Consider the following 12,925-nt stretch of genomic DNA (forward strand, 5'->3'; position numbering starts at 1 on the left):
TAGAAAAGTTGGGCAGAAAGGGCTAAAGAGCAGCATGCATTTCTCTCCTATAAAGACACTTTCAGTTACTTATCGAAAGTCTGAATAGTGAGGCACACACCAGCAGGGGAACAGTGTCCCGTAGGAGCTTCCTGACACTATTTACAATTTCAAGTGGATCCCCAGCTTCAGAATTACATAAGGATCTTATTTGGGATGCTTCAAATTGTTAAAACATCAATGACCGGCATTTTCTCAAGTAGAAACGGTATCTAGAAAGAAGAGAACTGAGGGAAGGAGAGGGGAGAGGCAAGGGGGTCAGCATCCTCTCATCACAGCAGGGCTGGGAGTACCGGCCACTCTCAGGAGGGAGCTCCCCTTGGGAGCCGTCTGAGGGGCTCACAGTAGCTCTTTACCAAGGCAGTGGGCTGAGACTAGCAGCTGTGCTGGAGCCACATTGTGCATGTGGTGGTGTGGGCAGCACCCTGAGGCCCTCTGGGTCACACAGGGACAGCATTGGCTCAGAGGTCCACACCCAGCTGGAGCTCCTGATGGGCAGCTTGGCCAGGCCTCACTGGGGAGTCGGGGAAATAAGAGGAAATGGCTTCTGACCAGGCCTTTCCAAGCGCATCTAATGTTTTCAGATGATTTGATAAGCAAGTGTCATGAACTTGAGGGAGAAGGGGGTGGTGAGGGGCACTGCTGCTCTGTGATAACCAAAGCCCTTGGGTTCCAAGATGACCTTATCAAAGAAACATAATGTGAAAAGCCTTGTTGGCACTGCCTCACCAATCACTGGCAACCAGTCGTGCTTCAGCTGAGGTAACCGCTGGTTTTACTTGGCTCAGGGGCTGCCGGGAGGGTCTGCTGCTGCAAAGGCATGCACGGTCTGCATAGAAGCTCATCTGTCCACAGGGTAGGGGGCGGGGGTGGCTTTAAAGACCTGCCCTCAGTTCCCTTCTCTAACAGTTCTGTTTATCTTCCCTTCTGCTTGATAAAGATTCACCTTGACATGGAGATAAGTATCTGGGAGACAGAGTAATGGCGTCAGCAAGAGACCCTCATGACATTTCTTGAAAATAACTGGAGGGCTCATCCATCATCCACTCCTCTTCTCTTGGCATGGGGTAGTGTCAGCGTGCTTTGGTTGTCACAAGACCCAGAAGTCTGGGTTTCCAGCTTAGCTGGCCCGAGTTCTTCATGAGGCAAAGGAAGTGGTAGCTGGTGCCCCAGGTAGAGCAGCCAACACACAGAGACCACCTGTGTTCCTCCTGGCTCCACATGGACGTTGGATCCCGCAGCAGTTTGATCCTTGGGGGAGCTATACAATGTTCTCTGCCCCGGGCAAGGGCCCCTGTGGGGGTCCACGGTCCTGCTTACTGTGCAGCTGGGCCAGCTGCAGAACTGGCATGTTGCACAGTGGACACACCTTCCGAACCTCCAGCCATTTAATAAGGCACCTGCAAGGTGAGACAACACAGGAGGGCAAGGTCAGTCCCATGCTTGTGGCGCCTCCTGCCCACCTCCATCATGGGTTGAACACCTCTGTCCCTCATAGCCAGGGGTCGGTGTGAACACTCAGGTCCCAAACAGCTCCGCCAGCAGGCGCACCAGAGCCTCTAGTCTTCCAAAAGGTGATACTAAGAAACCACAGCATGCTATATCCTCAAATTATCTTGACTTATTAATGAAGTACACTGAGGATGGTGGTGGGAAGTAGGAGAAATAGAAGTTTTTAATAGAAATAACATAAAATTGTCAGAGAAGGGGGAATATTAGTATGTCTGCATGGGAGATGGCCTCCTCTACCATTTACATTCATACTTTATTATTTTGATTTAAAATAACCATGGTTTTGATTAAAGTAAGTTTTTAAGAATAGAAGCTCTCTTGGAAAGTTCCAGTTAAGTAGCTGCTTATAGCCCTGGTTCTAAGGAGGTGGCTTATCTGGCCCTCTGCTTAAAGTCCTGCCCGGTGTTCATGTTCCATCACCATAATCCCTCCTAATGTCACGTGTACACACACACACACACACACACACACTCTCTCTCTCTCTCTCTCTCTCACCCTGTGGGGTACATTCTGCTTTCTGCATTGCAGACCAGTCATAAAGCTGTCAAGCTTGTCTGGCACTGTCCCAAGCCCACAAGTTGCTCGATACACCTCAAACACAGGTCCCTTTAAATAATTCCACACCAATACTCACTTTCTGTGGAAGGCATGCTTACACGGACAAATGCCCAACTCATCTCGAGGCTTGAAGTCTTCTAGACACACTGCACAGAGCTGAAAGACAAATTCACAGGTGAGGCAACATGTCTGCTAAGTACACTTGCAGCCCCGAAGTAAAGTACAGACCCCTGAGGCCAGCCATTTGAGGGGACTTACAAGGTCCCACGACTCCTTAAGTGAAAGAAACAGGCTGGAATGCGCCAGGTCTTCTGAAGAAGAGTCTTCTGCTTTTCCTATCACCTGTCTTCAAGATAGAGGGCAGACAGGAAGAGACAGCAAAGGCAGCTTCCTTTACTTCAGTGCATCGCAGAGTCTCACTTAGGTTTATTCTTAGTAGACAGACTGAATATGATGCAATTTTCCTGTGGTGGATGAGGGGCTGACTCCCAGGGAATGCCTGCTCAGCAGCACAGCCCCTAAGGGGGATGGCTCATGCCCTGGGGGTCTCCTTTGGTTTTTCATAATGTAGAAATTATAAACCATGGCACAGCCTGCAGTAACATGCTTTTTATAGTTCCTGGGGCCCTTCACTTTGGCACAGTCCTATCAGTGTCTTTGTCATATAGAGAGTTATTCAAGAGTCACTAAAGTTAAACTTATGTAAATATACAGATGGAGCTGTAGAGAGGATCACCCTCTGACAGGCGGCCAGGCTCTACTGCCTGGAAAGAGGCCTTCTCCTTCACAGCCAGATGCTGGGTTCTAACCACTACTACTTGGGCACATTCTAGCACCCAGGGACATCAAGTATCATTGTATATACCTACTTTACAGATGAGAAAACAGGCTCAGAGCAACCACCTTGTTGAGTAAACAGGCCTGGCTGGGGACCCAGGTCCACTGCACAGATGTCCTGCTGTACTACTTGTTTCCTGCCCAAAGGTTGAACTTCTCCCTGCTTATTTCCCTGTCCATCTCCAGGGATCCTGGTTCAACCATCACTATTTCTTGTCCATCCCACTGACATGACCTCCCTATTGCCTATATCTTCATTCACCTGTAATATGTAACCCAGTCTTCTTAAGTTATGTGACAGGACACATGGCTCTTCATGCCCTGTGGTCAGTGCTGTGAATGTTGGTTTCCAACACCCTTCTTTGGGGGAGCTCTCAGAGGGGGGTTAGTGTATACAGCAGATAGGATCTTCACAAGAGGAGGAGGAAAATGGATAACTGTCTTAGGTTCAGCATTACTGTGAAGACAGCAGGGGAGAAGCCAGGACAGTTAGCCTTGGCTCAAACACCCACTAGATGTGGGACCTCAGCCATCATGATGCCTCTCAAGCTCTGTTTCTTCATCTGTAAACTGGGGACACTACCTGCCCCACGGTCATCAGTTCAGACAAGGGGCAGGGCTGAGGAGGCAGTAAGGCCGGCAGTTTATCAATACTAGTGGTTTTTATTTACATTTAAATTTCATGATGGGCGCACTATTTTTAAGCCCATTTTTGACTTCTGGAGGAAGGCTGAGAATAAGCTATGAGGAAAGGTGAGAAACTAGCAGTTCCAGCCATGGGGGCCATCTTTTTGGGCTTTAGCTTCATGATGTTCCCACCTCACAGACTATATGAACAGGCCCTTCTGGCCTTAAACACGAAGCTTCCCTCCCAGCACAGGAGGGAAAGAGGGTTAGGACTGCTGAATCTGCTTCTGGAGATTCAGTGCTGATCCCACCAAAAGGCAAGAAGTTGGTAAGCCACTCATTTTAATTTGCTTATTTTTCTAGGATCCAAGATTAGATTTGTAGCCTTTTCAAAACAGAGTTATGACTAATGGTTATAATGTGCTATTATATTCTTAAACAAATTCTAAAACCATAGTTACCCAGAAAAAAAAAAAAAGATAAATTCTGACATGTTAAGTGCCATAGGTGACCAGAAGCCAAGGGTAGTCACAAAGAGAAAAGCCTCAGATCTGACTTCTCAAAAGTTCTGTGAAGTGCCAAACTAATTTTATAACTTTATAGATCATATTTTGCAAATCAGCTTTACTTCCCAGTATTTCAACAAGATTGCTTCTCCAGTGTAACTTCTCATACTTTTTTTTTTTAATTTTTATTTATTTATTTGACAGACAGAGATCACAAGTAGGCAGAGAGGCAGGCAGAGAGAGAGGGAGAAGCAGGCTCCCCGCTGAGCAGAGAGCCCGATGCGGGGCTCGATCCCAGGACCCTGGGACCATGACCTGAGCTGAAGGCGGAGGCTTTAACCCACTGAGCCACCCAGGTGCCCCTTCTCACACCTTTTTTAAAATGGAGATGTAATTCACATAATATTCACCACTTTAAAGTATACAATTCAGCAGTTTTTAGTATATTCACAGAATTGTGCAACCATCATCACTACCCAATTCCAGGACATTTCATTCCCTGCCCCCAAAGCACACACCCATAAGCAGTCATTCCCCATTCCCCCTTCTTCCCAGTCCCTGGCAACCACTAATCAGCTTTCTGTCTGGATGGATTTGTCTATTCTGGTCATTTCCAGAATGAAATGGAATCATGAAATGGTATCTTACAATATGTGGTCCTTTTTGTCTGCCTTCTTTTACTTAGCACGATGCCTTCAAAGTTCATCCATGTTTATTCACTTTTATGGCTAAACAGTATTATGGATATACCATATTTGTTTACCCATTCATATGTTAACGGCAACTTGGATTATTTCTACCTTTTGGCTATTGAGAATAATGTTGCTCTGAACAAATAACTGAAAGACGCCTTGGTGGCCAGGTCTGTCAAGTGTCTGCCTTTAGCTCAGGTCATGATCCCAGCGCCCTGGGATGGAGTCCCAAATTGGGCTCCCTCCTATGGGGAGTCTGTTTCTCCCTCTGCCTGCTGCTCCCCCTGCTTGTGCTTGCGGACACACACACACACACTGACGAAAAAATAAATCTTTAAAAAGGGGGTGCCTGGGTGGCTCAGTGGGTTAAAGCCTCTGCCTTCAGCTCAGGTCATGATCTCAGGGTCCTGGGATCGAGCCTCGCATTGGGCTCTCTGCTCAGTGGGGAGCCTGCTTCCCCCTCTCTCTCTGCCTGCCTCTGCCTACTTGTGATCTCTCTCTCTCTCTTAAATAAATAAAAATCTTTTTAAAAAAATCTTAAAAAACCCACAACAACAAACCAGACAAGTAATTGAGTTTTTAAAAATTTTTTATTTTTAAAGATTTTATTTATTTATTTTTTGTCAGAGAGAGAGCACAAGTAGGCAGAGTGGCAGGCAGAGGCAGAGAGAGAAGCAGGCTCCCTGCTAAGTGAGGATCCTGATGTAGGACTGGATCCCAGGACCTCAGGATCATGACCCAAACTGAAGGCAGCCGCTTAACCAACTGGGCCACCCAGGTGTTCTCTAATTGAGTTTTCAATTCTCTGGGTATTTATCTAGGAGTAATTGTTAGGTCATATGGTAACTCTAACTTTTTTTTTTTTTTAAGATTTTATTTATTTGAGAGAGAGAGAGAGAGATAGCAAAAGAGAGCATGAACAGGGCAGAGAGGGAGAAGCAGGCTTCCTGCTAAACAGGGAGCCTGACATGGGGCTCAATCCCAGGACCCTGGGATCACAACCAAAGCTGAAGGCAGTTGCTTAACCAACTGAACCACCCAGGTGTCCCTGTATTTAACTTTCTGAGGAATTACTAAACTGTTTTCCAGAGTGGCTACATAATTTCATATTCCCACCAGCTGTGTATGAAGGGTGCAATTTCTCCTTATCATCAGGTTATTATTGTCTTTTTGATCATAGCCATCCTAGATGGTATGAAGTGGTATCTCATTGTGGTTTTGATGTGCATTTTTTGACTAATGATATTGTGCTTATTGGTCTGTTACATATCTTCTTTGGAGAAATGTCTTTGCCCCATTTTTTTTTAGTAGCACTATTTTTCTTTTTATTATTGACGTGTACAATTTCTTTATAAATATTCTAGATAAAAATCCCTTATCAGATAGCCAACTGATTTTGACAAAGATGCAAAAGCATTTCAATGACAGGACAACTTTTTCAACAAATGGTACTGGAGTAATTGGACATGCATAGGCATCAAAAGCATTATATCACCCCTAAAGCATAAACAACCAAAGGAAAAAAATCGATAAACTGGACTTCATCAAACAAAAAAGCTGCTGTTCTGCAGAAGACTTGCTAGGATGAAAGGACTGATATAAAATGTTTACAGATCTTTTTATTTTGTAGACTTTTTATTATTGAGTTATAACAGTTCTTTATATATTGTGGATACTAGACTCTTAACAGATATAAGATCTGCAAATGTTTTCTCCCTGTGGGTTGTCTTTTTACTTTCTTGATAAAGTTATTTGAAGTACGGGGGTTTTTAAATTTTGATGAAGTTCAATTTATGTGTTTTTTTTTCCCTTTGGTTGCTTGTGCTTTAGGTGTCATATTTAAGAAACTATTTGGGTTATTGAACCCAAAGTCACAAAAATGTGTATCTATGCTTATTTCTAAGAGTTTTATATAATTTCAGTTGTTACATTTAGGTCTTTGGTTCATTTTTTAGTTAAATTTTGTATATGGTGTGAAGCAGGGTTCCAACTTCATTCTTTTGCATAATTTGGTTATCTAGTTATCACAGCACCATTTATTGAATCAACTATTCTTTTCCTATTGGATTGTCTTGACACACTTATTGAAAATCAATTGACAGGGGCACCTGGGTGGCTCAGTGGGTTAAAGCCTCTGGGTTCAGCTCAGGTCATGATCCCAGGGTCCTGGGATTGAGCCCCGAATCGGGTTCTCTGCTCAGCAGGCAGCCTGCTTCTCCTTCTCTCTCTCTGCCTGCCTCTCTGCCTACTTGTGATCTCTGTCAAAAAAAAAAAAAAAAAATCAATTGACCATAAATGTGTAAGTTTGTTTTTGAACTCTCAATTCTGTTCTGTTGATCTGCATGTTTTTCCAACTGCTAGTATCACACTGTCTTAAATGTTGAAGCTTTAAGTTCCAAAATTGGGAGGTGTGAATCCTCCAACTCTGTTCTTTTTCAAGATTGTTTTTGGATATTCTGGGTTCCTTGCATTTCCATGTGAATTTTCAAGTCTGCTTGTCAATTTCTCCCCCCCCCCACCCCGCCCAAAAAAAGACAGCTGTGATTTTGATAGGGATAGCACTGATTCTGTAAATATTATAGGGAATATTGCCATCCTATCAATAGTAGGTCTTCAAAACCATGAACACAGTAGGTCTTTCCACTTATATAGGTTTTCCTTAATATCCTTCAAGATTTTTTTTTTTTTGAGGATTTATTTATTTGTCAGAGAGAGATAGAGCATGCACACACGTGCACAAGCAGGAGGAGCAGCAGGCAGAGGGAGAAGCAGGCTTCCTGCTGTGTAAGAAGCCTGATGTGGGACTCGGTCCCAGGACTCTGGGATCATGACCCAAGCCGAAGGCAGACATTTAACTGACTGAGCCACCCAGGCATCCTGGATATCCCCAAGCCGAAGGCAGACATTTAACTGACTGAGCCACCCAGGCATCCCAGATATCCTTCAAGGATATTTTGTAGTTTTTAGTGTAGAATTCTGAGCTTCTTAATTAAATTTATTCCCAGTTACCTTAATCTTTTTGATGCTGTTGTAAATGGAATAGTTTTCTTAATTTCACTTTTGAATTATTCATTGCCAATGCATAGAAATTCAGCTGGTTTTTGGATATTGATCTTGTATCCTGGACATCTGTTGAACTCATTTATTAGCACTCATGATTTTTGGTGGATTCTTTAGAATTTTCAGTTTTTATAAATCCATGTCATCTGCAAATACAGTTTTACTACTTCCTTTCTAATCTGGATACCTTTTATTACCTTTTCTTGCCTAACTGCTCTGGCTAGACCCTGCAGTACAATGTTGAACAAAAGTGGTAAGAGCAGGCATCCTTGTCTTATTCTGACCTTAGGGGGAAAAGCTGTCAGCCTTTCACCATTAGGATGTTAGCTCTGTGTTTTTTCATAGATGCCCTTTATCAAGTTGAGGAAGTTCCTTTCTATTCCTAGTTTGTTGAGTGTTTTTATCATGAAAGAATGTTAAATTTTATCAAATGCTTTTTCTGCATCTATTGAAGTGATCATGTGGGTTTTTCCCTCCCTTTATCTGTTAATATTGACTGATTTTCCTTTGTTGAACCACCCTTGTATTCCTGGGATAAATTCCACTTGGTTACAATATATAATCCTTTTAATATGCTGGTAGATTTGGTTTGCTAGTATTTTATTGAGGATTTTTTCACCTATATACATATGGGAGATATTGGTTTGGAGTTCTTTTTTTTTGTGATGTCTTCATCTGGTCTTGACATTAGGACCTGACAGAATGAGACAGGAAGAGTTCCTTATCACTTTTCATTTTCTGAAGTCAAAGAATGCATCCTATGATAATGTCAGCCCTGCCAGAAGCTGGGATAGGAATATATATACTTACTGACTGGTCAGTCTATAGATACTTGAGTTTGCCTGTTTTACATGTAAAAGTCAGAAAAGTTCTTAACTGATGGTACCTGCAGAAAGCAGAAGGAAACTGGGTGAGGTACTGCCGAAGTAATTTTTTTTGCAGCTTGGGGAACAGCAGAAACTGCAAGTCCATGGGGACAGTAAGACCATCAAGATGTGATGGCTTCAGACTCAAACAGACAGGATCACATTTACTCTTGTTTTGTTTTGTATCCAAAATGTGTTTATTGGGATGGTTTCCCACTCATCTTGATTCAGGGTGCTTTTAGTGCTGCTTCTGTCTGAAGGAACATTTTTCTATACGTCTTGTTTTTCCTCCTGTAGGTTGTCAGAGGACAGTGGAGCAGTTAACACACAAAACTACCATTTGTGCCTGATCTGACTAAAGTTGGTGGTGCTTTTATAGCAACCTGGGCATTTCACATTTGTGGAGTAGGAAGTGGGGCTCTGCACTAGGTGCTTCTTGTGTTTCCTCGTCTCTTATGGAGAAGGATGGAGGAGATTCTTTGTGAGGGGCATGTTCTTGTGGGGAGGTTGTCACCATGGGAAAGGCTAGGGTCACATTCTTTCTCCATGCTCAGAAGCTGGATAACATGCCCATGTCCGTTCTACTGATCTTTTAAATTTTATTTGAGAGAGAAAGACAGAGAGAGAGAGAGAGTGTACACACACGAAGGGGGAGAGGGGCAGAGGAAGAGGGAGAAATAGATTCCCTATTCAGCAGGGAGCCTGACAAGGGGCTGGATCCCGGCACCCTGGATCACTGAGCTGAAGGCACACACTAATTGACTGAACCACCCAGGTGCCCCTCTACCCAACTTTCTTAAATCTGAATTTCTACAAATGCAAAATAAGGAATGCCTTATTTAAATTTTTAAAAATGCGAGTTCCCTTGCCCTTAAGACAATTATATGAAGTAAGAGACATCTTAGTAATCTTGCCATCTTATATACTGATTCCATTCACATTACACTGAGATTATATCCATAAGTAAGACATGTTTGAGGGAACAATGGCTTTATGGAAACTACAGATGTATATTGGACTAGTATCCACCCAGTGCACAGTCTCTAAAATGCCCAAGAAGATAGGCTTTGATAATTTCCAGGTGGCTGATACCAACTATAAATTGACCTCAAATGCAAACTGAGGAATGGAGAGTCCTGTGGGGAAGACAATGTCACACACACAAAAATCACACAGCTCAGGTGATTCAGCCAAAATGGTTTTTAAATAGATTCTATAGTGGGCACTCATTATCATTATACATTCCCTGAATGGTTATGAGGATATCACATCTGCAAAGGTAGCATTTCTAGTTCAGAAGTATCATTTAAAGTTGGAATCTTTGAGAGCTACAAAAGAACCTAAAGATGGTTGTGCTATTCAGGAAAGATCCAACTTTCCTGTTTCAAACTGAAATATAGTGGGCAGTCCCTTCCATGGCCCTCATGTGTTCACGTCCTTGGTCCATTACTGTACATGCCTCATTGACTTATGACCTTCTCTCCCATGGGATCACTGTTCCTTGGTCAACTGGTGGACTATATTCTATCCACTCAATCTTTAGGGTCTTGTATACTGTCAGTTCCTTATACATGCTTTCGATTTTTGTAGGTTTTTTGTTTTTTTTTTTTAACTGTTTTTACAATCTAAACAAACCTGGGACAAACCTCGATTGGGCTCCAAATATTTGTATACTAATTTAAAAGCAAAATTTGTATACTAGTTTAAAAGTGATTTATAAGAAGACTTATCAATAGTTCTAGAAAGACTGAAAAGGTTTCAATCTCCTCCTACATAACCAAAGGATGTGACAAAATCTGCACTGCCAGAACCACTACCTCACTGGAGCAGAGGGAAGGGGGATGAACCTATGGGGAGGGAGGAGAAGAAAAAAAAGATGTTCTTTCCACAGAGGGCAACTCCAGTGGGTCCAACCTTTTTGTAGTCTCTTCTTGTGGAAAGCAGGACAGAGCAGGGCCACAGCATGTCTGTTATACCACTCTTCACCCACTCCCTACTGACTTGGGAAAATTGACCTAAAGATAGCTCTTCCTAGTCCTTGTGCAGCTAGGATCCCAGCTGCTGCTGAGATGCAGAGGGGAACAGGTTCTCCTACCCTTCTGTGGATACAGGCAATATGTGATGGAAGAGGGGATGGACCTAATTCAAATTCGGAAGCTACATGGATGGCTCTACCACTGTACTGTGGATGTGAACTCAGGGTTCTACAAGGCGATGTGTACTCTGGTTCATACGGCCACAACCGGTGGAGGAGGCCTTCTCTGATGTGATGACAGGACAGAAAAAGTGCAATGCGGAAACAAAATCTGGATGATGGCTGAAAATTTACCAATCTTGGTGAAAGACAAACCTACATATTTATGAAAGTTGAGTAAACCACAAACAGGATAAATCCAAAGAAATCCATGCTCACATATATCATAATTAATTGCTGAAAAATAGACAAAAAAAATCTTGAAAGCAGCTGGAGAAAAAGGACATATTGCTGATAGAGGATCAAGGATTTGAATAACTATGAATGTCTCATTGGAAATCATGAAGGCCAGAAGGAAGCGGCACATTTTAAAAGTGCTGAAAGAGGGCGCCTGGCTGGCTCAGTCAGTTAAGCACCTGCCTATGGCTCAGCTCATGATCCTGCGGTCCTGGAATCAAGCCCTGCACTGTGCTCCCTGATCAGTGGAGAGTCTGCTTCCCCCTCTCTCTCCCCTCCCTGCTTGTGCTGTCTTGTTCTCTAATGAGTAAATAAAATCTTAAAAAAAAAAGTGCTGAAAGAAAATACATGTCAACCCAGAGTTCTATACCAAATAAAAATATCCTTTAGGAATGAAGGTGAAATAAGGACATTCTCAGATGAAGGCCAACTACTAGAATTCACAGCCAGCAGATCTGCTCTAAAAGAAATGCTAAAGGAAGATCATCAGATAGAAGGAAAATGGAATTAAGAAGGAAATTGGAATATTAGGAATGAAGAACAACAGAAATGATAAATATTTATCACTACTCTTCCTCTCCTGAATTCTTTAAAATACATTTGACAGTTTTGTTTTGGTTTTTTTTTTTTTTTTTTTTAGATTTTATTTATTTATTTGACAGAGAGAGAGAGAGATCACAAGTAGGCAGAGAGTCAGGCAGAGAGTGGGGGGAGAAGCAGGCTCCCTGCTGAGCGGAGAGCCCGATGCGGGTCTTGATCTCAGGACCCTGAGATCATGACCCAAGCCGAAGGCAGCAGCTTAATCCACTGAGCCACCCAGGCGCCCCACATTTGACAGTTTTAAGTAAAAAAATACAACACTGTCTGATAGGATTTTCAATGCATATAGATGTAATATGATAGCTATTGCATAAAGGGAAAAAGATAAAGGGATCTATATGATGGAAGGTTTCTACATTCCAACTGAAGTGCTAAAAAGTTGATTCTAATTATTTATTTTATACTCCACTAAAATTACACAAAAAGATAAAGTCAAAATCATAATAGATACTAAAAATGGATTACCAGGAGTGTCTGGGTCGCTCAGCTGGTTGAGCGTTTGCCTTTGGCTCAGGTCATGGTTCTGCCGTCCTGGGACTGAGCCCCACATTGGGCTTCCTACTTGGTGGGGAGTCTGCTTCTCTCTCTCTCTTTGCCCGTACCCCCGCTCATGCTCTCTCTTGTGCTCTCTTGAATGAATGAAAAAAAAATGTTTAAAAAAAGAAAAGTGAATTACTAAAATGGATTGCTAAAAATGTTCAAATAACCCTAAGGCGGCAGGAATAAGGAAAAGGAATGACAAAGAGAGGGAAAAGCAGAAGACAAATAATACAATATTAGACCTAATTCCAAACATCAATAATTGCCTCTAATGTAAATGGTCTAAACATACCAATTAAAACAAAGACTGGCAGAGTGGGTTAAAGAAAAAAAAAAAAAGACCATAACCCAAACTTATGCTATCTATAAGAAAACTCACTTCAAATATAATTATATAGGTAAACTGAAAATAAAAAGATGGAGAAAGACATGCTACGCAAATGATCAAAAGAAAGCTACAGGTGCTACATATTTTTTTAAAAAGGAGTTAATTCTTTTTATTTATTTTAGAGAGAGAAAGAGTGAGCTCGTGAGAACAAATGGGGGAGAGAATCTTCAAGCAGACTCCCCAATGAGTGGGGAGCCTGATGCGGGGCTTGATCTCACCACCCATGAGATCATGACCTGAGCTAAAACTAAGAGTCAGATACTTAACTG

At 42.5% G+C, this 12,925-nt stretch overlaps 1 protein-coding gene across 1 annotated transcript in view; it reads right to left on the reverse strand.

The window, feature by feature from the left end:
- Positions 1 to 793: 793 nt before the first annotated feature.
- The window catches only part of RNF24 (ring finger protein 24), a 102,409-nt gene continuing 90,277 nt past the window's right edge, over positions 794 to 12,925 (reverse strand). Inside the window, exons 5-6 of the mRNA XM_080814069.1 lie at positions 2,186 to 2,265; positions 794 to 1,439 (exon numbers count right to left, since the gene is read on the reverse strand). Coding sequence (XP_080670195.1) covers positions 1,301 to 1,439; positions 2,186 to 2,265 — 219 coding nt within the window. The 3' untranslated portion in view covers positions 794 to 1,300. The remainder of the gene's footprint in view (positions 1,440 to 2,185; positions 2,266 to 12,925) is intronic.

Source organism: Martes martes, assembly GCF_963455335.1.
Source record: "Martes martes genome assembly, chromosome: 9".
Lineage (NCBI taxonomy): Eukaryota > Metazoa > Chordata > Mammalia > Carnivora > Mustelidae > Martes > Martes martes.